This window comes from Staurois parvus, unplaced genomic scaffold, assembly GCF_062004578.1.
Source record: "Staurois parvus isolate SC_StPar_1 unplaced genomic scaffold, SC_StPar_1.0 ptg000016l, whole genome shotgun sequence".
In the NCBI taxonomy this organism is placed as follows: domain Eukaryota; kingdom Metazoa; phylum Chordata; class Amphibia; order Anura; family Ranidae; genus Staurois; species Staurois parvus.
Genome location: NW_028317812.1, coordinates 294,142 through 320,516, shown reverse-complemented (window position 1 = coordinate 320,516; position 26,375 = coordinate 294,142). Strand labels below are relative to the sequence as shown.

The following is a 26,375-nucleotide window of genomic DNA, read 5'->3' as shown; positions in this document are numbered from 1 at the left end:
TTACTGTCTGGGGAAAATGTCGATGATACATCTCAGGCAGACAAGTCTTCCCCGGATGTCCCCATGGAACACCCTCCGTTCTTCACTCTCTGATCGACGCGCCGTTCCGTTGTCCTCATGGTCATCATGGAATTCTATCACAGTGTCTGGCAGGTCGTAATCGTCATCCTCATCCTCCGGGGCCGTTTCCTCCTCCTCCTCCTCAGGAATCAACCACTTTTCTTCAATGACCACGGTGCGCTCACGAGAAAGTCCTTTTTGGTTTGCGCGCTCTCCTTCCGAGGGCTTTCCAACAAGTCCTCCATCTTGGTTGGTCTGGTCACCAGGGAACAAAAGAGAACATTCGTAAATGTATTAATAAAGGGTCACTCCTCCCAAAACTGAGATTACAGTGTTTGTGGGTTCTGGAGAGTTGAACCCCCTGACAGACTATTTCTATTATTTGCTTTGACCCTAATCTTCTCACCAGATCTCTAAACCGAACCTTCTAACCCTAGCCTTACTCCAAACCCAAACCTGATTCTTCTATGCCTAACTCTAACCCTACACTTCCAACCCAAACTCCAATCCTATGTAAGGGTTCGGGACTAAACCTGCAACCTCTGTGGTGTCTGGCTGTGGCTATTCTTGATGTGCCACCATATGCTGCACGGTTCCCAGCCCGATCCTTGGAGAACCTTGCCTTGTATCATATTTCTGGAGAACCTTGGACTCTTCATTCCTCCCATGAACATTCGGACTCAAACCATGTCTCTGCACTTCCTGTTTGCCAGATTGTTGTGCGCTCTCCATCCAGTATCTTGCTCCTTGCATACCTGCTGCTGTCCCTATGTCCACTACCAGTCCTTATCAACCCTTGGTTTGTCCGTTGACCATTCGTCAATCTGATTCTATCCAGCTACTGCTCATTACTGACCTCTTGGCTTGTTCATTGACTGTGCTCCTGCTTGTTCCTTCCTGCTTCATCTGTTGCCTGACCCCCGCTTGCTCTTTCCTGCTGGGCAATCCAGAGGGCTGTGACCTGGCATTAGCACCCAGCAAAACCCATCTCCTCCTCCGGGAGCTCTGGTGAAGACCAGCTAGAGCTTAGACCTCGTGGTAGGAGGATCTGCACATATATTTCCAGCTGATTACTCATAAATCTCTTCACTGCTTCAGCCATTGGCTTCTGAGCCCCATCACAGACTGTTACACCCAAACTCTAACCCTAAGTCTAGCCTGAACTCTTACCCTAACTTCAACATAACCCCTCTAACCCCAAAAACCCTAACCTTCTAATTCTAATGCAAACCTTAGCCTTCTTACCCTAACTCTAACTTTTTGACGCTGTTACCCTAACTCTAACCCCAACCTTCTAACTCTATAAACCCTACCTCAAACCCTACCCCTCCAACCCTAACTCTAACCCTAACCTTCTAATTCTATGAACCCTACCTCAAACCCTACCCCTCCAACCCTAACTCTAACCCTAACCTTCTAACTCTATAAACCCTACCTCAAACCCTACCCCTCCAACCCTAACTCTAACCCTAACCTTCTAATTCTATGAACCCTACCTCAAACTTTACCCCTCCAACCCTAACTCTAACCCTAATCTTCTAATTCTATGAACCCTACCTCAAACCTTACCCCTCCAACCCTAACTCTAACCCTAATCTTCTAATTCTATGAACCCTACCTCAAACCTTACCCCTCCAACCCTAACTCTAACCCTAATCTTCTAATTCTATGAACCCTACCTCAAACCTTACCCCTCCAACCCTAACTCTAACCCTAACCTTTTAATTCTAACACAAACTCTACCTTTCCAACGCTAACTCTAACCCAATCTCTCTAACCCTAAACCTCTAATCCTAACCCTAATTTTAAAACTAATCCTAACACAAACCCAACCCCTCTAACCTTCTCTCTCTAGCCCTAATTTAACCCCTACCTCTCGAACCATAACTCTAACTCAAATCCTTCCCCTCTATATCTAACCCTCTCTCTAAAACCCCAACCTTCTAACCCTAAGTCAAACCCTAACTCTAACCCTAACCCACTATGCATAATGCTAACCCTAACTCTCTAATTCTAATTATAGCCCGAACCCTCTAACCCTAATTCTAGGCCTAACCCTCTAACCCTATCTCCAACCCCAGCCTTCTACCCTAACTCTAGGCCTAATCCTCCAACCCTAACTCAAACCCAACCCCTCTAACCCTATCTTAACCCCTACCTCTCTAACCATAACGCTAACTAAAATCCTTCCCCTCTATATATAACCCTTTAACCCTCACTCCAACCCCAACCTTTTACCCTAACTCTAGGCCTAACCCTCTAAACCTATCTCCAACCTCAACCTTCTACCCTAACTCTAGGCCTAACCCTCTAAACCTATCTCCAACCTCAACCTTCTACCCTAACTCTAGGCCTAACCCTCTAACCCTATATCCAACCACAACCTTCTACCCTAACTCTAGGCCTAACCCTCTAACCCTATATCCAACCCCAACCTTCTACCCTAACTCTAGGCCTAACCCTCTAACCCTAACTCCAACCCCAACCTTCTACCCTAACTCTAGGCCTAACCCTCCAACCCAAACTCAAACCCAACCCCTCTAACATTATCTCTCTAACCTTAACTCTAATCCTAACTTAAACCCTTTAACTCTATCCTAAGCCTCTAATCCTAACCATCTAAACCTAACTCTAGCCCTAAGCCTTTAAGCTTAACTCAATCCATAACCCTCCAACCCTATATTTAACCCTAATCCTCTAACACTAACTCTAAGGCAGGGCATACACAGAGCAAATTTCTTTCCTGCAACCAACAGTGTTGACAGGGGAACCCCTTCTTCTGAGCCACTGTACTCTCCCGGCGGGAGGGTGGTGCTGGCCATCCCTGCTGGGAGAAGAAAGTGATTATTGCTATTGGCTATAGTTGATCGATCAATCAACTTGGGTACATTCAGCCTGCCCATACAGGTTCTTGCCCGGTTTTATGGCCGGCCTAACCCCCAACCTTTTAACCTTAACCGAATACCTAACCCTAACTCAAACCCTAACCTCCTAACTCTAACCTTAACTCAAACCCTAACCTCCTAACTCTCTGATCGTAAAGCTAACCCTAACTCTTTAATTCTAACTGTTATCCAAACCTTCTATTCCAAAGGCTAACCCTAACCCTCTGACTCTAACCCTTACTCAAACCCTAACCTTCTAACATTATGTCAAACCCTAACCCTCTAACCTTATATCTAACACTCGAACCCTAACCTTCTAACTATAATGTAAATCCTAACACTATATCTAACCCTCCAGCCCTTACATTAACTGTAACCCTAACTCAAACCATATCCTTCGAACCCTAACTCTTCAACCCTAACCTTCTAACCCCAACCTTCTTACTCTAAGTTTAACTCAAACCCTAACCTTCTAACCCTAACCTTCTCTTTCAATGATTTTTATTGTTACTTCCTTCTAACCACAACATTCTAACTAACCTCAATTCAAACCATATCCTTCTAACCCCAACCTTCTAACTAACCTCAACTCAAACCATATCCTTCTAACCCCAACCTTCTAACTAACCTCAACTCAAAGCCATATCCTTCTAACCCCAACCTTCTAACTAACCTCAACTCAAAACCATATCCTTCTAACCCCAACCTTCTAACTAACCTCAACTCCAAGCCATATCCTTCTAACCCCAACCTTCTAACTAACCTCAACTCAAAACCAAATCCATCTAACCCCAACCTTCTAACTAACCTCAACTCAAACCATATCCTTCTAACCCCAACCTTCTAACTAACCTCAACTCAAAACCAAATCCATCTAACCCCAACCTTCTAACTAACCTCAACTCAAACCATATCCTTCTAACCCCAACCTTCTAACTAACCTCAACTCAAAACCATATCCTTCTAACCCCAACCTTCTAACTAACCTCAACTCAAAACCATATCCTTCTAATGCCAACCTTCTAACTAACCTCAACTCAAATGAAATCCTTCTAACCCCAACCTTCTACCTAACCTCAACTCAAAGCCATATCCTTCTAACCCCAACCTTCTAACTAACCTCAACTCAAAACCAAATCCATCTAACCCCAACCTTCTAACTAACCTCAACTCAAACCATATCCTTCTAACCCCAACCTTCTAACTAACTTCAACTCAAAACCATATCCTTCTAACCCCAACATTCTAACTAACCTCAACTCAAAGCCATATCCTTCTAACCCCAACCTTCTAACTAACCTCAATTCAAAACCATATCCTTCTAACCCCAACCTTCTAACTAACCTCAACTCAAAACCAAAGCCATCTAACCCCAACCTTCTAACTAACCTCAACTCAAATGATATCCTTCTAACCCCAACCTTCTAACTAACCTCAACTCAAACCATATTCTTCTAACCCCAACCTTCTAACTAACCTCAACTCAAACCATATTCTTCTAACCCCAACCTTCTAACTAACCTCAACTCAAACCATATCCTTCTAACCCCAACCTTCTAACTAACCTCAACTCAAAACCATATCCTTCTAACCCCAACCTTCTAACTAACCTCAACTCAAAACCATATCCTTCTAACCCCAACCTTCTAACTAACCTCAACTCAAAACCATATCCTTCTAACCCCAACCTTCTAACTAACTTCAACTCAAAACCAAATCCTTCTAACCCCAACCGTCTTAACTAACCTCAACTCAAATGATATCCTTCTAACCCCAACCTTCTAATTAATCTCAACTCAAACCATATTCTTCTAACCCCAACCTTCTAACTAACCTCAACTCAAACCATATTCTTCTAACCCCAACCTTCTAACTAACTTCAAATCAAAACCAAATCCTTCTAACCCCAACCGTCTTAACTAACCTCAACTCAAATGATATCCTTCTAACCCCAACCTTCTAATTAATCTCAACTCAAACCATATCCTTCTAACCCCAACCTTCTAACTAACCTCAACTCAAAACCAAATCCATCTAACCCCAACCTTCTAACTAACCTCAACTCAAACCATATTCTTCTAACCCCAACCTTCTAACTAACCTCAACTCAAAACCATATCCTTCTAACCCCAACCTTCTAACTAACCTCAACTCAAAACCATATCCTTCTAACCCCAACCTTCTAACTAACCTCAACTCAAAACCATATCCTTCTAACCCCAACCTTCTAACTAACTTCAACTCAAAACCAAATCCTTCTAACCCCAACCGTCTTAACTAACCTCAACTCAAATGATATCCTTCTAACCCCAACCTTCTAATTAATCTCAACTCAAACCATATTCTTCTAACCCCAACCTTCTAACTAACCTCAACTCAAACCATATTCTTCTAACCCCAACCTTCTAACTAACTTCAAATCAAAACCAAATCCTTCTAACCCCAACCGTCTTAACTAACCTCAACTCAAATGATATCCTTCTAACCCCAACCTTCTAATTAATCTCAACTCAAACCATATCCTTCTAACCCCAACCTTCTAACTAACCTCAACTCAAAACCAAATCCATCTAACCCCAACCTTCTACCTAACCTCAACTCAAACCATATTCTTCTAACCCCAACCTTCTAACTAACCTCAACTCAAAACCATATCCTTCTAACCCCAACCTTCTAACTAACCTCAACTCAAAACCATATCCTTCTAACCCCAACCTTCTAACTAACCTCAACTCAAAACCATATCCTTCTAACCCCAACCTTCTAACTAACTTCAACTCAAAACCAAATCCTTCTAACCCCAACCGTCTTAACTAACCTCAACTCAAATGATATCCTTCTAACCCCAACCTTCTAACTAACCTCAACTCAAATGATATCCTTCTAACCCCAACCTTCTAACTAACCTCAACTCAAATGATATCCTTCTAACCCCAACCTTCTAACTAACCTCAACTCAAATGATATCCTTCTAACCCCAACCTTCTAACTCTCATCCAAACCCTAACTCAGTCCTTATCTCTCTAACTCTCTCCCTTACAAAGTTTCTCCGTGTCCTCATGACTGTGAATCCGATCCACATGGGACATACTCACCCTGTCCGTGATGGTCGTACAGACGACTGTGAAGTGATTTTCCTTCATCGAGGCCTTGCAGCTTTTCTCCACCTACATGGGGAAAAAATGAGAGGCTGAAAATATTGTTGAATTGAAGTATATTAAATTGGTTGTTGGATTGCGCAACTAATTACTGAAAAGGTTTACAGGGCGGAGTTTAGCCTCAGTTACCTCACAGATAATATTTCAGTCTTTTGGTGGATGGTTGATGGTGAATGGTGAATGGTAGATGGTGGATGGTGGATGGTGAATGGTGAATGGCGGATGGCGGATGGCGGATGGCGAATGGCGAATGGTGGATGGTGGATGGTGAATGGTGGATGGTGGATGGTGAATGGTGGATGGTGAATGGTGGATGGCGGATGGCGGATGGCGGATGGCGGATGGTGGATGGTGAATGGTGGATGGCAGATGGCGGATGGCGAATGGCGGATGGTGGATGGTGGATGGTGAATGGTGGATGGTGGATGGTGAATGGTGGATGGTGAATGGTGGATAATGGATGGCGGATGGCGAATGGCGGATGGCGGATCGTGGATGGTGGATGATGGATGGTGGATGGTGAATGGTGGATGGTGGATGGTGGATGGTGAATGGTGGATGGTGAATGGTGGATGGTGGATGGTGAATGGTGAATGGTGGATGGTCAATGGTGGATGGTGGAGGTTTAACCCAACAACCTATATTTTACAGCATGTAAGTGCAACAAGAGTATCCGAATGAACCCTAAGGCCCCCTTCATACCTATGCAGGACAAGGATACAATGTACAGTCTGATCACTGGGGGAGGGGAGACTGAGGAAATGCCTCCTTCTCCTTCTACAAAGTTACAATGTACAGTCTGATCACTGGGGGAGGGGAGACTGAGGAAATGCTTCCTCCTCCTTCTACAAAGTTACAATGTACAGTCTGATTACTGGGGGATGGGAGACTGAGGAAATGCTTCCTCCTCCTTCTACAAAGTTACAATGTACAGTCTGATCACTGGGGGAGGGGAGACTGAGGAATAATGTATTGAAGGTGGAGAGAAGGAAATTCGAGGAATTATTGTTCATGGCGGAGCGCAGCCATCACACTTACCCCTCCGGCTTTATATTCACATCTGTCAGTCGTCTTATATTCCAATTTAGGACAAACTGTCTCCTTGATGGTGAATTTCACCTCATTGGGTCCTTCAGGCTCCTGTATAGAACAGAGGTTACAACCTTCAGTGTGAGATCAAAGTGTGGTGTACAGCAGGGGTCTCCAAACTGCCAATGGGGCACCATTCCTCCCACTGACACCAATGCCGGGGCACCATTCCTCCCACTGACACCAATGATGGGACACTATTCCTCCCACTGATACCAGTGATGGGGCACCATTCCTCCCACTGACACCAATGATGGGGCACTATTCCTCCCACTGACACCAATGATGGGGCACTATTCCTCCCACTGACACCAATGATGGGACACTATTCCTCCCACTGACACCAATGCCGGGGCACCATTCCTCCCACTGACACCAATGATGGGGCACTATTCCTCCCACTGACACCAATGACGGGACACTATTCCTCCCACTGATACCAGGGATGGGGCACTATTCCTCCCACTGACACCAATGCCAGGGCACCATTCCTCCCACTGACACCAATGATGGGGCACTATTCCTCCCAATGACACCAATGATGGGGCACTATTCCTCCCACTGACACCAATGATGGGGCACTATTCCTCCCACTGACACCAATGATGGGGCACTATTCCTCCCACTGACACCAATGATGGGGCACTATTCCTCCCACTGACACCAATGATGGGGCACTATTCCTCCCACTGACACCAATGATGGGGCACTATTCCTTCTATATTTCTTCTATAAGAATAGAAGAAAAGAGGAGAAGAAGAAATAGAATATCAAGAAGAAGAATAGAAGAAAAGAGGAGAAGAAGAAATAGAATATCAAGAAGAAGAATAGAAGAAAAGAGGAGAAGGAGAAATAGAATATCAAGAAGAAGAATAGAAGAAAAGAGGAGAAGGAGAAATAGAATATCAAGAAGAAGAATAGAAGAAAAGAGGAGAAGAAGAAATAGAATATCAAGAAGAAGAATAGAAGAAAAGAGGAGAAGAAGAAATAGAATATCAAGAAGAAGAATAGAAGAAAAGAGGAGAAGAAGAAATAGAATATCAAGAAGAAGAATAGAAGAAAAGAGGAGAAGAAGAAATAGAATATCAAGAAGAAGAGAAGAGAAGAGGAGAAGCAGAAATAGAATATCAAGAAGAAGAATAGAAGAAATGAGAAGATTAAATAGATTTTGCAGGAGAAGAAGAATAGAAGAAAACAGAAGAAGAAATAGAATATGAAGAAGTAGAATAGAAGGAAAGAGGAGAAGATGAAATAGATTTTGCAGAAGAAGAGGGAGAAGAAAAAAAGTTGCAACATTGTATCTATTTGTGTGCATTTCGGATACAGATGTTTCTATTCCAGTACAAATAGATACAATGTTGTTTCTCTTCTTCTGCAGAATCTATTTCTTCTGTCACATATAATAGATGGTCTCTATGCAGGGACTCCGCTATTATATTAATTGACGGCCGTAGACGGGACTAAAACCTGACGACTTTTTTTTTTAATTAGTGGCAATGTCGGCCGTCTGAACTAGAGATGAGCGAATCGAACCAGGCGAACCGGAATTCGAGTCGAATTTCAGGAAATATTCGATTCGCGTCGAATCCGAAATTTTGCCTACTTCGGGTGCGCGAATCGAACATTTCCCGATCAGCCGGCAAAAGTGTCCCTGCAGTGAGCTCCGCTATTTCTGACAGTTCTCTGACAGAAGGAACACATGTTTAGCGGTTGAAACATTGTATCTATTAGTTTCCATTTAGGATACAGATGTTTCAACCACTGTACATGTGAAGAAGCTGTCAGAGAACTGTCAGAAATAGAGGAACTCTGCACATACACTTTTTGCCGGCTTGGAATTATTCTTCTTTTCATCCTACTTCTTCTTCTTCTTCTTCTTCATCCTCATCCTCATCCTCTTCTTCTGAGGATGAGGATGAGGATGAAGAAGAAGAAGAAGTAGGATGAAAAGAAGAATAATTCCAAGCCGGCAAAAAGTGTATGTGCAGAGTTCCTCTATTCTGCAGATACACTTAGAGGAGCTCTGCAGATACACTTAGAGGAGCTCTGCACATACACTTAGAGGAGCGCTGCAGATACACTTTTTGCCAGCTTGGAATTAATCTTATTTTCATCCTACTTCTTCTTCTTCTTCATCCTCATCCTCAGAAGAAGAAGAAGAAGTAGGATGAAAATAAGAATAATTCCAAGCTGGCAAAAAGTGTATCTGCAGCGCTCCTCTAAGTGTATCTGCAGCGCTCCTCTAAGTGTATCTGCAGAGCTCCTCTAAGTGTATCTGCAGAATGTCATTTATGGAAAAGAATAGATACAATGTTTCAACCGCTGTATGGAGGGAATGTCCCAGAACTGTCAGAAATAGACTATTAATGACAGTTCTGGGACTGTCCTTCCATACAGCGGTTGAAACATTGTATCTATTTGTTTCCATAAATGACATTCTGCAGATACACTTAGAGGAGCGCTGCAGATACACTTTTTGCCTACTTCTTCTTCTTCTTCATCCTCATCCTCTTCTTCTTCTTATAAGGATGAGGATGAAGAAGAAGAAGAAGAAGTAGGATGAAAATAAGATTAATTCCAAGCCGGCAAAATGTGTATCTGCAGCGCTCCTCTAAGTGTATTTGCAGAATGTCATTTATGGAAAAAAATAGATACAATGTTTCAACCGCTGTATGGAAGGACAGTCCCAGAACTGTCAGAAATAGACAGAAACTGTCACAGAACTGTCCTTCTTCTCATCCTTCTCCTTCTTCTCATCCTTCTCCTTCTTCTCATCCTTCTCCTTCTTCTCATCCTTCTCCTTCTTCTCATCCTTCTTCTCATCCTTCTTCTCATCCTTCTCCTTCTTCTCATCCTTCTCCTTCTCCTTCTTCTCATCCTTCTCCTTCTCCTTCTTCTCATCCTTCTCCTTCTCCTTCTTCTCATCCTTCTCCTTCTCCATCTTCTCATCCTTCTCCTTTTCCTTCTTCTCATCCTTCTCCTTCTGCTTCTCCTTCTCCTTCTTCTCATCCTTCTCCTTCTTCTCATCCTTCTCCTTCTTCTCATCCTTCTCCTTCTTCTCATCCTTCTCCTTCTTCTCATCCTTCTCCTTCTCCTCATCCTTCTCCTTCTTCTCATCCTTCTCCTTCTTCTCATCCTTCTCCTTCTCCTTCTTCTCATCCTTCTCCTTCTCCTTCTTCTCATCCTTCTCCTTCTCCATCTTCTCATCCTTCTCCTTCTCCTTCTTCTCATCCTTCTCCTTCTCTTTCTTCTCATCCTTCTCCTTCTTCTCATCCTTCTCCTTCTTCTCATCCTTCTCCTTCTCCTTCTTCTCATCCTTCTCCTTCTTCTCATCCTTCTCCTTCTCCTTCTTCTCATCCTTCTCCTTCTCCATCTTCTCATCCTTCTCCTTCTCCTTCTTCTCATCCTTCTCCTTCTCCTTCTTCTCATCCTTCTCCTTCTCCTTCCTGATCTCCAAGGGCATTTAAATTAAAGGTACAGTGTTCTGCACTAATTTAAAGGCTCTCTGAAGCCTAGAAACCCTTTTTATAAGCCATCTTCGTAGCGAAGAAATTCGCATCAAATCGAATTTCATACTGGAATTCGCCGAATCAGCCGAATCGAATTTTTCAATACTTCGCTCATCTCTAGTCTGAACGATCGATTTACGATTTTTTTAAAAAAAACAAAAACCGGCCGATTTTCCCCACATCTATGGCCTGCATAAAGGAAAGAAACATTTATTTTGGAGGAAGAAAATACTTCATTATATGGAGACTGATTTTTAATATATTTTTCTTTGGGAATTTCTTGTGATTGAGGACATTTGGAACACTTATTTTTGGAGTATTTTCATTTATGAGAAAAGGTTTATATTCATGTTAGCTTTCAAGGGTGAAAGTGTGTGACTTTTCTTTCAGGGTGTAGTAATTATTGGTGTAATTATTGGTGTAATTATTGGTGTAGGGAGTTTGGTGCCGATATATTTATTTATTTCCCCCGATGTACAGTATAGGAAACTAAACAGGACCTGTCATTTCTACATTTCCTTTTCTACAAAAAAAAACGTGAATTCAGTCCGATTCTTAAAACGAATGTTGTGGTTCCTGTTAAACATTTATTACTTTTCATCGTCTAGGGAAATGGGAGGAGTCACATCTCCCGATTATAGACACACGCTGTGCGCTGCGCAGGATAGGATTTCTCCTGGTAGAGAAAGTCTATCGGCAGCTCAAACAGTACAGAGTCTTTGAAAGTTGTGGGAGTGTCACCCCAGCTCAGGTGTCACACAGACCCATCCTGGAATATCATAGGTGGGCGGGGCCAAGCCTGAACCCTGAAAATAGCACGGACCCTACAGAGGTCTATGAGAGCCGAATCTTGATACAGATGGTTTTCTTTTCTTTTTTTCTTCAGGTATTTTTCCTTTACACCTGGTGATCCTCTCCAAGTGGGATAACGCTCATTGCCCCTCCATAATTACAGACCAATGAGTGAGCGTTGTCACCCGAGGACAGGAAGTGTGTTACTGGCAGGATCACCAGATGAACATAAAGGAAAAAAGTTTGAAAAAAAACCCAAAACCTAACTAAAAGAACAAATATGATAATTTAATCAAGAAATAATTATATATATATAAAAGAAAAGAAAATATACATATAAAATAAATAAATATATATATATAGTAAAAAAAAAAAAAACAATACATATATAAAATAGATATCTAAATAAATATATATATGAAATTATATAAAACAAATAATCAAAGTAAGTTATAAGAAAATTTAATTAATAAAGAAACAAAAAATAATCAAAATGTATAAATATATATGTATAAAATAATGGGAAAAAAACCCAACACAGACTTTACTGAAATAGTTTTTCTTTCTGATTTCACTGCACACTGTGAGCTTCTCACAATGTGCGTTAGGAGCTGCAACAGAGACAGACAGAGCTCCGCCTCCTTTCCTGACTGGAGGACATCCAACATGATCTAGCCCTTTCCTCAACAGCCTGACTTGCCCCTATCATTCATTGGATTTCAGTTCTTTCAATCATGGATTCTTTCCATCATGGAACCTATGCAAGAATCAGCCCTCCAGACCGACACCCACCCATCAAGGCATTTTGATATTTGGGTAACTCCTCCCAAAAAGCCAGCTCACTACTTGCTCAGGGCTGAAAGCAGTACATAGGCAAGGTGCTGTGATATTTTCAGGAAGCTATGTACAGCAACCTGCCGGCCCCTCCCACCCGCCATGATCTGCCTGAATTGCATAGAGAACCACAGAGACCCAGGGATCACTGGATCTATTATAGTGCATAGTGAAAACAGAAAGGTTGTATTTAAAAAATGCCATTATCATGCTGATGAGGGGGACGGGGAGAACGTTGCGTTCATTTGATGTCTTCTACCCGGAGTTCCACTTTAGCAACAACTAATAACGATTTTGGATTCCAGATTATAGAGATTGTTCCTTGTTGCATCAGAGGAGGTTTTGTAATATTTGCTGCTTCACACCTAATTGGAGATGAGTGATCTGAAACTTCACATCTTCCTCTAAAACATCAAACATTTCATCACCCGAACGTAACGCAGAAACGTCATTTTGTGGGTTTCCCGGATCGAATGTTTCCTCATCAGAGTTCCTCATTCTGGAAACTGATTAGAAGATAGTCATTGATGAGTGGAAACCACGAGGACATCGCTGCGAGGGGGGAAGATACATTATATTGCCCCAAGTATTGGTTGGCCGCCCTTTCCACACACATGACCTTTAATGGCCTCCCAGTCTTAGTCCGTAGGGTTCAATACTTAGTTGGCCCCGCCCTTTCCACGCACATGACCTTTAATGGCCCCTCCCAGTCTTAGTCCGTAGGGTTCAATACTTAGTTGGCCCCGCCCTTTCCACACACATGACCTTTAATGGCCCCCCAGTCTTAGTCCGTAGGGTTCAATATTGAGTTGGCCCCGCCCTTTGCAGCTATAACAGCTTCAACTCTTCTGGGAAGGCCGTCCACAAGGTTTAGGAGGGTGTCTATGGGAAGGTTGGACCATTCTTCCAGAAGCAGGACAGTCAAGTTCCTCCACCCCAAACTGGCCCCTCCATGTCTTTATGGACCTTGCTTTGTGCACTGGTGCGCAGTCATGTTGGAACAGGAAGGGGCCATCCCCAAACTCCTCCCACAAAGTTGGGAGCATGAAATTGTCCAAAATGTCGCCTTTACTGGAACTAGGGGGCCAAGCCCAACCCCTGAATAACAACCCCACACCATAACCCCCCCTCCACCAAACTTTACACTTGGCACAATGCAGTCAGGCAAGTACCGTTCCCCTGGCCACCGCCAAACCCAGACACGTCCATCGGACTGCCAGACAGAGAAGCGTGATTGGTCACTCCAGAGAACATGTCCCCACTGCTCTAGAGTCCAGTGGTGGCGTGCTTTACACCACGGCATCCGACGCTTTGCATTGCACTTGGTGATGGAAGGCTTGGATGCAGCTGCTCGGCCATGGAAACCCATTCCATGAAGCTCTCTACACACTGTTGTTGGGCTCATCTGAAGGCCACACCAAGTTTGGAGGTCTTTAGCTATTGACTCTGCAGACAGTTGGTGACTTCTGCGCACTGTGCGCTTCAGCATGCGCTGACCCCGCCCTGTCATGTGACGTGGCCTACCACTTGGTGGCTGAGTGGCTGTTGTTCCCAGTGGCTTCCACTTTGTTATAATCCCACTAACAGTTGAGCGTGGAATATTTAGTAGCCAGGAAATGTCACGGATGGACTTATTGCCCAGGTGGCCACCTATCACGGGACCACGCTTGGAGTCACTGAGCTCCTGAGAGCAACCCATTCTTTCACCAATGTTTGTAGAAGCCGTCTCCATGCCTAGGGGCTTGATTGTATACACCTGTGTCCATGGAGGGACACCTGAATCACATGATATGGAGGGGATTGGAACACCTGAATCACATGATATGGAGGGGATTGAAACACCTGAATCACATGATTGGGAGGGGATTGGAACACCTGCATCACATGATTGGGAGGGGATTGGAACACCTGCATCACATGATTGGGAGGGCGGGGCCAATGCTTTTGGCAATATAGTGTATTTTGTATTGTTGTAACAACACGCTGAATTATTAACCAGCTGCGGACCACCCACAGGCTAACTGATGTACCTGTACATTGCGCCTGTGAACCTGCTTGTTTGGAGCACATTGCAACCCCCCCGCCCGGTCTATGCTTCCATTCGATAGTGCACAAGTCAGTCAGCAGATCCTAGCCAATGATTTGTGGCCAGGACCTGCTGATCAGCGTAGTGAATCACAGCACAGAGGCCTGTGTTTACTAACAACACAGGGCTCTGTACACAGAACTGTTTCTTCTCCTTGCAAATTGTATGGCTCTGCAGAGCAGTGTGCTTACAGTGGAAAGCACAGCACACAGTTAACCCTTTGATCACCCCAGATGTTAACCCCTTCCTGCCCAGTGCCATTAGTACGGTGTCAGTGCTTTTTATTAGCACTGATTACTGTATTGGTGTCACTGGGGATGTCAGTGACACCAAGTCAGTTCCCCCCCAGTGTCAGAATGCCCGCTGTAGTCCCGCTATAAGTCGCTGATCGTCGCCATTACTAGTAAAAAAAAATGTACAAAATAAAAAATCCCAGTATCTATACCGCCATTTGTAGACGCTATAACTTTCACGTAAACCAATTAATTTACACGTATTGGGATTTTTATTCTAGCGAAGACACGGAGAAAAATACATTTTGCCATAAATTTATAACGAAATTAGATTTTTAAAATTTTTTTCAGGACATGTTTATCAGCAAAAAGTCAAAAATATTGTTTTTTTTCTCAAAATTGTCGGTCTTTTTTCTGTTCATAGCTCAAAAAATAAAAAACGCAGAGAGGATCAAATACCGCCAAAAGAAAGCTCTATTTGTGGGGAAAAATGGACATAAATTTCATTTGGGTGCAGCGTTGCACGACCGCGCAATTGTCAGCTAAAGTAACGCAGCGCCGTAAAGCAAAGAAAGGCCGGGTCGAGAAGGAGGGTGAATCCTCTGGAGGGCAAGTAGTTAACTAATCTTTTCTCCTTTAAGGGGGTGTGGCAGGGGGCGTGTCCTATGCCTACATACATTTAATAGGTGTCCCTCGTTCCCATCTCAAAAAATGCATCACGGCTGCGTAAATCCCCAACGTATATAAACCGTCGATTGTAGACGCTATAACTCTCGCACAAACCAATCAATATACAGACGTACCTCGGTTTCCGAACGCCTCGGTTAGCGTCATTTTCAGTTTACGAATGAAAATCACGCATCAGTTTACAAATTTTTTTTACAGTACGAAGTGTATGTTGGTGCCGATTTTTACATGCAATTTCCGGCGTGTTTTTTTTCTCGCTATAGCTCACAGAATGAGCTGTCACTTTCCCTGGAGCTAAAGGAAACATTGTTTCTTTTATCTCAGGAATCAAACTAAAAGTAAACATTGTTTCTTTTATCTTGGGAAACAAACTAAAAGGAAACATTGTTTCTTTTTTTTGGGAATCAGACTAAAAGGAAACATTGTTTCTTTTATCTCGGGAAACAAACTAAAAAGGAAACTCTGTTTCTTTTATCTCAGGAATCAAACTAAAAGAAAACATTGTTTCTTTTATCTCGGGAAACAAACTAAAAGGAAACATTGTTTCTTTTATCTTGGGAAACAAACTAAAAGAAAACATTGTTTCTTTTATCTCGGGAAACAAACTAAAAGGAAACATTGTTTCTTTTATCTCGGGAAACAAACTAAAAGAAAACATTGTTTCTTTTATCTCGGGAAACAAACTAAAAGGATATATTGTTTCTTTTATCTCAGGAAACAAACTAAAAGGAAACATTGTTTCTTTTATCTCAGGAAACAAACTAAAAGAAAACATTGTTTCTTTTATCTCGGGAAACAGACTAAAAGGAAACATAGTTTCTTTTATCTCAGGAATCAAACTAAAAGGAAACATTGTTTCTTTTATCTCAGGAAATAGACTAAAAGGAAACATTGTTTCTTTTATCTCAGGAATCAAACTAAAAGTAAACTTTGTTTCTTTTAGCTGGGGGGGAAGTGACAGCTTATTCTCTGAGCTATAGTAACAAAAAAGAAATTAAATTTAAATGAAAAATTTTTTTAAAAATTTAAATTTAAATACCGACACTGACCTGCAGTGACAGCGACTTTTTATTTACTTTTTTCTGACCTCCAGAATGGATTAATTGGTTTTCAATGCATTCCTATGGGAATCTGGGTTTTGGTTTACAAATTTTTCGCAATGCAAAACGTCCCGGAGAACGCATTAAATTCGTAAACCGAGGTACGCCTGTACGTCTATTGGGTTGTTTTTGGGTTTTGTATTTTTTTTTTTACCGAAGACATAGCAGAATACATTTGGGACTACATTTATGAAGAAAATCGATTTTCTGTGTAGCGATACCCTACTGAGGGCCACTGTGGATCTGGATCCCTCTAAGCTTTGCACAGCCAGGCAACACGCATTTCCCACACTTTCATCCACAGTCAGCGAATGGTCCATGAGCTTGGTTTTTGTTCGTTTGTTAGGAGGATGTTACTTGGATGGGGTCATAGGGATTATGGGATGCCCAATGTTACTGAATCAATGCACGGGGACACCCTCCTTCCTACTTGCACAAAAAAGGTCCTGGACTGTTCTTTTCCTTGGAAGATGTCAGTTTTTGCGGATAAGGAAGTAACTGCCCTTTACGGATGAGGGACTCGCCGCCCCCCTGAAAGTTAGCATAGATTGTTGCAAACTACATGCAGAGATGTCTCCTCTCCCCTGTAGAACTGCTCCCAGCTCCACAGCCTGCAGACACTACCAACCCTCCTGGCTGCTCTGAAGATCTCCCAGGACAAGGATAGAGGATTGAGCCCAGGGCTGTCCTTTGCTATGTGTGTCAGTCTTTCCTCCTTGTAAATCCCAGGTTGTGCTGTACTCTGTCCTCCTTGAGCCAGCCACCCCTAGACTTAGGGGATCCTTCCCAGGCCTCCAACAGTCTCCTCAGCACTCCATCTTCCACCTGACTCCCTGACTCTCCCATATTTATGGGCTGGTCTCACCACTCTACCAGGGTCTCAAAACTAGGATTCGTTAGACTCCCATAAACGTGAAGGTAGGTCCCCACCTCTTCCGCCTACTGGCTTCTGGAAGGTTCCAAAGGTCCTCTAGAGCCAGGTGGAGGCAATAGAGTCTCAACCTGTTAAGCCATCCTGACTCTCCCATATTTATGGGCTGGTCTCACCACTCTACCAGGGTCTCAAAACTGAGATTGGTTAGACTCCCATAAAAGTGCAGGAGGGTCTCCACCTCTTCCGCCTACTGTCTTCTGGAAGGTTCCAAAGGTCCACTAGAACCAGATGTAGGCAATAGAGTCCCAACCTGTTAAGCCATCCTTACTCTCCCATATTTGTGGGCTGGTCTCACCACTCTACCAGGGCCTCAAACCTGGGATTGGTTAGACTCCCATAAACGTGAAGTTAGGTCTCCACCTCTTCCGCCTACTGGCTTCTGGAAGGTTCCAAAGGTCCTCTAGAGCCAGGTGGAGGCAATAGAGTCTCAACCTGTTAAGCCATCCTGACTCTCCCATATTTATGGGCTGGTCTCACCACTCTACCAGGGTCTCAAAACTGAGATTGGTTAGACTCCCATAAAAGTGCAGGAGGGTCTCCACCTCTTCCGCCTACTGTCTTCTGGAAGGTTCCAAAGGTCCACTAGAACCAGATGTAGGCAATAGAGTCCCAACCTGTTAAGCCATCCTTACTCTCCCATATTTGTGGGCTGGTCTCACCACTCTACCAGGGCCTCAAACCTGGGATTGGTTAGACTCCCATAAACGTGAAGTTAGGTCTCCACCTCTTCCGCCTACTGGCTTCTGGAAGGTTCCAAAGGTCCTCTAGAGCTAGGTGGAGGCAATAGAGTCCCAACCTGTTAAGCCATTCAGCTTGACCTGTAGTAACCTGACCTTTATCACAGACTAACACAGATGCCGTGAGTCCTACACAATAGATTTGCCTATACCAGGGGTAGGCAACCTGCGGCTCTCCAGCTGTTGCAGGACTACAAGTTCCACCATGCCTCTGCAAGTCATAGCTGTAACTGTCAGTTTTGTAATCTTTGCAATGCCTCATGGGAAATGTATTTCCACAACAGCTAGAGAGCCGCAGGTTGCCTACCTACACCTGGCCTATACTATTCTAGTTTGCACACTAGTGTTACATCTGGGGAGGGGAGGGGTTTGTTTGTGTTTTATAGCAGAAATTAGAAAATAGTGTGGGGATTTTTCTTTTTTACATTTTCAGTATTTTTATTTCATTACATAATAAAAAATTAAAAACCCAGTGGTGATCAAATACAACCAAAAGAAAGCTCTGTTTGTGTGGGGTAAGAGATGATATAAATTTAATTTGCGTACAGTGTTGCATGGCTGCGCAATTGCCAGTTAAAGTAGCGCAGTGCTGAATAGCAAAAAAAATGTCCAGGCCATGAAGGGGGTAAAATTTTCCAGAGCTGAACTGGTAATAACACACTTTATTAATAGCAGCCACGCACGCTTCGATATCATTTCTTTCCTGATCGATCTCTTCCAGTAGGAATAATCAATCTATAGTCAACAACCCATGGAGGTGGATTTCAATTGATTGTTTAGATACGATCGTAAAGTTATTGATCACAATGGTGATCTGCTCCTAATGAGACCACGGATGGTGTCCTGGGGGATTTCCTCCTAGATCTTGGACCAGAGCATCATTGAGCTCCTGGACAGTCTGAGGCAACCTGACAGCGTTGGATGGATCAAACCAAGACATCCCAGAGGGGTTCTATTGGATTTAGTTCAGAGTGTGGGGGCCATTCAATGGTATCAATTCCTTCATCCTCCAGGAACTGCCTGCATACTCTCCCCACATGAGGCTGGGCATTGTCATGCACCAGGAGGAACCCAGGACCCATTGCACCAGGAGGAACCCAGGACCCCACTGCACCAGGAGGATCCCAGGACCCCACTGCACCAGGAGGATCCCAGGACCCCACTGCACCAGGAGGATCCCAGGACCCCACTGCACCAGGAGGATCCCAGGACCCCACTGCACTAGGAGGATCCAAGGACCCCACTGCACCAGGAGGATCCAAGGACCCCACTGCACCAGGAGGAACCCAGGACCCACTGCACCAGGAGGAACCCGGGACCCACTGCACCAGGAGGAACCCGGGACCCACTGCACTAGCGTAGGGTCTCACAATGGGTCCAAGGATTTCATCCCCATACCTAATGGCAGTCAGGGTGCCATTGTCTAGCCTGTAGAGGTCTGTGCGTCCCTCCATGGATATGCCTCCCCAGACCATCACTGACCCACCACCACTACGGTCATGCTGAACCATGTTACAGGCAGCAGAACGTTCTCCACGGCTTCTCCAGACCCTTTCATGTCTGTCACATGTGCTCAGGGGGAACCTGCTCTCATCTATGAAAACCACAGGGTGCCAGTGGTGGACCTGCCAATTCTGGGGTTTAATGGCCAATCGAGTTCTATAGTGCCGGGCATTAAGCACAGGGCCCACCAGTGGATGTCGGGCCCTCAGGCCACCCTCACAAAGTCTGTTTCTGATTGTTTGGTCATAGACATTCACATCAGTGGCCTGCTGGAGGTCATTTTGTAGGGCTCTGGCAGTGCTCATCCTGTTCCTCCTTGCACAAAGGAGCAGATACTGGTCCTGCTGATGGGTTAAGGACCTTCTACAGCCCTGTCCAGCTCTCCTAGAGGAACTGTCTGTCTCCTGGAATCTCCTCCATGCTGTTGTCTCCTGGAATCTCCTCCATGCTCTTGTCTCCTGGAATCTCCTCCATGCTCTTGAGCCTGTGCTGGTAGACACAGCAAACCTTCTGGCAATGGCACGTATTGATGTGCCATCCTGGAGGAGTTGGACTGCCTGTGCAACCTCTGTAGGGTCCAGATACGGCCTCATACTACCAGTAGTGACACTGACCCGAGCCAAATGCAAAACGAGTGAAAAACAGTCAGAAAAGATGAGTAGGGAAAAAAAATTGGTGGCCTCCACCTGTAAAACCATTCCTGTTTGGGGAGCCTGCTGGCTCCTGTCAGCAGAAGACTACACCGAGTGCCACTCCTGTCAGCAGAAGACCACATCGGGTGCCAGTGTCCTCATCTTCTGATGGCTCCTTCCAGAAGGATAATGCACCATGTCACAAAGCTCAAATCATCTCCAACTGGTTTCTGGAACATGATGAGGTCACTGGACTCCAATGGCCTCAACAGTCACCAGATCTCCATCCAGTAGAGCACCTTTGGGATGTGGAGGAACGGGAGATTCTCATCATGGATGTGCAGCCGACAAATCTGCAGCAACTGAATGATGCTATCATGTCACTATGGACCAAAGTCTCTGAGGAATGTTTCCAACTCCTTGTTGATTCTATACCACGAAGCATGAAGGCAAAAAGGGGGTCCAGCCCGGGACTAGCGAGGTGGACCTCATAAAGTGGCCGGTGAGTGTTTAGCAGCTCATTGGTCCTTAGATGTGATGTCTGCAGAGAGGAGCCGGTACAACTATGCAAGACTAAAGGGAAGGCCAGAGGTCAGATTTAACACAACATCAAAGGTATATTTTAAGGGCCTGAATTTTTTCTGGAATCAGCCTCCTGGCTCTTGCAGCCCCTCCTGTACAGCTGAGGTCATGCTGACAGCGGGATAGAGCAGAGTGACAGTGAGAAGAGCTCATCATTCTACAGCTTCTCCTTTTACAGTCCAGTTACAGGGATGGGCAGGAAAAGTGCAGGAGAAAAACAAAAACAAATCAGATCTCCTGCTCTGCTACCCATATGGAAGAAAAATATATTTGAAATATATTTTTAAAATATTCTTCCCAAATATATTGACATATATTTGAAATACTACATTTTTGGCCGTATTCAATATATTTCAATAAATATCTGTTAAAAAAAATCTGAAGAATATATTTAAAAAATATATATTTTTCATATAATTTGTAATATATAAAAAATGCATTTCAACATGTACAGTTGCAAGAAAAAGTATGTGAACCCCTTGGGATTACGTGGAGTTTTGCATGAATTGGGCATAAAATGTGCTCTGAACGTCATCTAAGTCACAACAATAGAAGAACACAGTCTGCTGAACATAATACTACACAAACTTTAGATGTTGCCATGGTTTAATTGCACATAACATGTAAACATTCACAGTGCAGGGAGGAAAAAGTATGTGAGGCCCTAGCTTAATGACTTCTCCCAGAGCTAATTGGAGCCAGGAGTGAGCCAACCTTGACTCCAATCAGTGTGATGATATTGGATGTGTTGCTGACAGCTGTTTTGGGTTTACTGGTTTCAAGAAGCACTGTCTGATGTGAACCATGCCTTGCAGAAAAGAGCTCTCAGAAGACCTACCATCAAGAATTGTTGACTTGCATGAAGCTGGAAAGGGTTACAAAAGTATCTCCTTGAGCCTTGATGTTCATGTGTCCACGGTAAGACAGACTGTCTACAAATGGAGAAAGTTTAGCACTGTTGCTACTCTCCCTAGGCGTGGTCGTCCTGTAAAAATGACTGCAAGAGCACAGCGCAGAATGCTGCATGAGGTAAAGAAGAATCCCAGAGTGTCAGCTAAAGACCTACAGAAATCTCTGGCACATGCTAACATTTTTGTTGACACATCTACAATCAGGAAACATGAAACAAGAATGGAGTACATGGGAGGACACCACGGAGGAAGCCATTGCTGTCCAAAAAGAAGATTGCAGCACGTTTGAAGTTTGCAAAAGAGCACCTGGATGTTCCACAGCACTACTGGCAGAATATACTGTGGACAGATGAAACCAAGATTGAGTTGTTTGGGAAGAACACACAACACTATGTGTGGAGAAAAAAAGGCCCAGCACACCAACATCAAAACCTCATCCCCACTGTGAAACATGGCGGAGGGAGCATCATGGTTTGGGGCTGCTTTGCTGCCTCAGGGCCTGGACGCATCGTTGTCATTGATGGGAAAATGAATTCCAGAGTTTATCAAGACATTTTGCAGGAAAACATACGACCATCTGTCCCCCAACTGAAGCTCCGCAGAGGATGGGTGATGCAACAGGACAATGACCCAAAGCATACAAGTAATTCAACAAAACAATGGCTGCAACAGCACAGAATATGCCTTCTGGAGTGGCCCAGTCAGAGTCCTGACCTCAACCCCATTGAAATGCTGTGGCATGACCTTAAGAGAGCGATTCACACCAGACATCCCAATAATATTGCTACACTGAAACAGTTTTGTGAAGAGGAGTGGTCCAAAATGACTCCAGATCGTTGTGCAGGTCTGATCTGCAACAACAGGAAACGTTTGGTTGAGGTTATTGCTGCCAAAGGAGGGTCAACCAGTTATTAAGTCCAAAGGTTCACATACTTTTTCCTCCCTGCACTGTGAATGTTTACATGTTATGTGCAATTAAACCATGGCAACATGTAATGTTTGTGTAGTATTATGTTCAGCAGACTGTGTTCTTCTATTGATGTGACTTAGATGACGTTCAGAGCACATTTTATGCCCAATTCATGCAAAACTCCACGTAATCCCAAGGGGTTCACATACTTTTTCTTGCAACTGTAGTATATATATATATATATGTGTGTGTGTATGTATATATGTCCAGTTAAAGAGATGGGCAGGGAAAGTGCAGGAGAAAAACAAGAACAAATCAGATCTCCTGCTCTGCTACCCATATGGAAAAAAAATATATTTGAAAAATATATTTGAAAAATATTCTTCTCAAATATATTGACATATATTTGAAATACTACAATTTTGGCCATATTCAAATTATTTAAAAATATATTTATATATATATATATATATATATATATATATATATACATACATACACTGCATGTTGAAGTGCATTTTATTACAAAATATATGAAAAATATATTTTTCAATAAATTTCAAATATACTGTGTGTCTTTACAAAAACAAATCTACATTTTTGGAATGCATTTACAAATATATGTAAGAATATATGTGAAAATTGCTTTTTTTTTATATGTTAAAAAAATCAGAAGAATGTATTTTTTTTAAATATGTTCTTCAGATTTTTGTAATATATAAAAAAGTAATTTTAAAATATATTTTTACATATATTTGTAAATGCATTCCAAAAATGTAGATTAAATGTATTTTTAAATACATACAGTATACTTGAAATGTATTTTTAAAAATATTTTTCATCTATTTAGTAATAAAAACACATTTCAACATGCAGAATTATATATATATATATATATATATATATATATATATACTGCATGTTGAAGTGCATTTTTTATATATTACAAAATATATGAAAAATATTTTAAAAAATATATTTTTTTAATACATTCTTCAGATTTTTTTTTAACATATTAATTAGTAATTTTAACATGTATTTTTACATATATTCGTAAATGCATTAAAAAAATGTAGATTTGTACTTTTAAAGACATACAGTATATCTGACATGTATTTTTAAAAATATTTCTCATATATTTTGTAATAAAAATGCATTTCAACATAAAATATATATACATGTATTTATATATATATATATATATATATATATATATATATATTTTTTTTTTATTGTTTTAGGGCTATACTGTGTAGCAGAACTGTGTAAATCGCACGACTGGAGACACAAAAATACAAATTCTTTGGCAGGAAATACAGTTCCTTTAGGTTTTTTTTTTTTAATCTGAGTATTTAGCTGTTGGATTTTATGGGGGTTAATCCCTTCACGCCAGCGCCTCCCGGCCCTTTAAGAGGTCTTTAGGGTCATGTGCTACGGCAGTCACATGATCGGAGAGGTCCCGATCGTAGGAGAGATCGGGACCTTTCCGTGGGACGCTGACACGTGTGCAGGGCGTGTGCTCTCAGCACATGTTCGTTTACAAATGGTATGCAAATGCGTGGCCGCTCGGTGTTAAGGCCCAACCTCCGAGAAGCCACATATTTGTGCACGCTCGGCGTCAAGGCCCAACCGCCACGAGGCCACATATTTGTGTACGCTCGCCGTCAAGGCCCAACCGCCGAGAAGCCACATATTTGTGTACGCTGGGCGTCAAGGCCCAACCACCATAAAGCCGCATATTTGTGTATGCTCGGCATCAAGGCCTGACCGCCGGAAAGCCACATATTTGTGTACGCTCAGAGTCAAGGCCAAACCGCCAAGAAGCCACATATTTGTGTACGCTCGCCATCAAGGCCCAACCGCCGAGAAGCCACACATTTGTGTACGCTGGGCGTCAAGGCCCAACCGCCGAGAAGCCACATATTTGTGTATGCTCGGCGTCGAGGCCCAACCACCATGAGGCCGCATATTTGTGTACGCTCGGTGTCAAGGCCCAACCGCCGAGAAGCCATATGTTTGTGTATGCTTGGATTCAAGGCCCAACCACCATGAGGCCGCATATTTGTGGATGCTCGGCGTCAAGGCCTAACCACCATAAGGCCGCATATTTGTGGACGCTCGGCGTCAAGGCCCAACCACCATAAGGCTGCATATTTGTGTACGCTTGGCGGGAAGAGGTCAAAAGTGCTACCAAAAAGTTTGGGCTGCCTGCTGAAGTTCTCGAACATTGTCAGTTCTCACCGTACTCACCGCCTTCCCTTCATCCTCATCCACAAGCAGCGTGAACGCAAAGTCTGAGTTGGATCCCTTGTTATACTTGGCAATGGCCTCCGATATTAGTTCAGAATGGCCGTTGGCACGCATGGCTGGCGGTAGTGATGCCGAATCCATAACCGGACCCAGACATAGTGCGATCAGAGCCCAGAGAATAGCCGCCATCTTCACGGTCTCCGATCTGCGCCCGTTATGGTGGTTGGCACTGCGAGGCTTCTTGTTTTGTTTGTCACTCTAGCCCTTCTACTGGTACAAACAAGATCACTTTCTATTCACAGTCATCTGAGCGAGACACCGTGCGTGTACCCAACAAAGACACAGAGATTAGAGATTAACAAAGCACACTGATCCCTCACCTGTGTGTGCTTGGCACCAAGAGTACCACTGAGCCAAAGGGCAACCATGGCTAGGAGGAGCCAGCCAACACAAAATCAAAAAGATGAAGAAGCAGCTTTTTTCTCTACCTCTTTTACCCCAGAGGAACCCTGGAGATAATGTTCAGGCCTCTGCTGAGATTAGTTCCATCAGGAGTCATTTGGAAAAAGCCCCTGACGTCGTGGTAAGTGGGTAGAATGTTCTTTACAGTGGTGGTGGTCTATGGGAAAATGCCCCTTGCATTGGTGGTGGCCAGTGGGAAGATTGCTCCTTAGATTGGTGGTGGTCTTTGGAAAAATGCCTCTTCTGTTGGTGTTGGTCACTAGGAAGAATGTCCCTTACATTGGTGGTCAGTGGGAAGAATGCTCCTTACATTGGGGGGTCAGTGGGAAGAATGTCCCTTACATTGGTGGTCAGTGGGAAGAATGTTCCTTACATTGGTGGTCAGTGGGAAGAATGTCCCTTACATTGGTGGTGGTCTTTGGTAAAATGCCTCTTCTGTTGGTGTTGGTCACTAGGAAGAATGTCCCTTAAATTGGTGGTCAGTGGGAAGAATGCTCCTTACATTGGTGGTCAGTGGGAAGAATGCTCCTTACATTGGTGAGCAGTGGGAAGAATGTTCCTTACATTGGTGATCAGTGGGAAGAATGTCCCTTACATTGGTGGTGGTCTTTGGGAAAATGCCTCTTCTGTTGGTGTTGGTCACTAGGAAGAATGTCCCTTACATTGGTGGTCAGTGGGAAGAATGCTCCTTACATTGGTGATCAGTGGGAAGAATGTCCCTTACATTGGGGGTCAGTGAGAATAATGCTCCTTACATTGGTGGTCAGTAGGAAGAATGCTCCTTACATTGGTTGTCAGTGGGAAGAATGTCCCTTACATTGGGGGTCAGTGGGAAGAATGTCCCTTACATTGGTGGTCAGAGGAAGAATGCTCCTTACATTGGTGATCAGTGGGAATAATGCTCCTTACATTGGTGGTCAGTAGGAAGAATGTCCCTTACATTGATGGTTGTCAAAGGGGATAATGCCCCTTACATTTGTGGTGGTCATTTGGAAAATGACCCTTAAATTGGAGGTCACTA

General features: G+C 43.4%; 1 protein-coding gene across 1 annotated transcript; it reads right to left on the bottom strand.

Annotated features, from left to right (window-relative positions):
• LOC149473419 (uncharacterized) lies at positions 1-25,320 on the bottom strand. The gene is made up of 5 exons (XM_089678640.1): positions 25,273-25,320; positions 24,893-25,150; positions 7,142-7,243; positions 6,041-6,112; positions 1-315 (listed from the first exon to the last, which is right to left on the bottom strand). The coding sequence occupies exons 1-5, from the start codon at positions 25,318-25,320 to the stop codon at positions 1-3; spliced, it is 795 nt and encodes a 264-aa protein (XP_089534766.1).
• Between the last annotated feature and the right edge of the window lie 1,055 nt (positions 25,321-26,375).

Coding starts and splice junctions, on each gene's coding strand:
- LOC149473419 (XM_089678640.1), bottom strand. CDS start 25,320: ATGGTTGCCCTTTGGCTCAGTGGTACTCTTGGTGCCAAGCACACACAG. Junction 25,151..25,272: donor TTGGTGCCAAGCACACACAG/GTGAGGGATCAG, acceptor TAGAAGGGCTAG/AGTGACAAACAAAACAAGAA. Junction 7,244..24,892: donor ATGAGGATGAAGGGAAGGCG/GTGAGTACGGTG, acceptor TGTTCTATACAG/GAGCCTGAAGGACCCAATGA.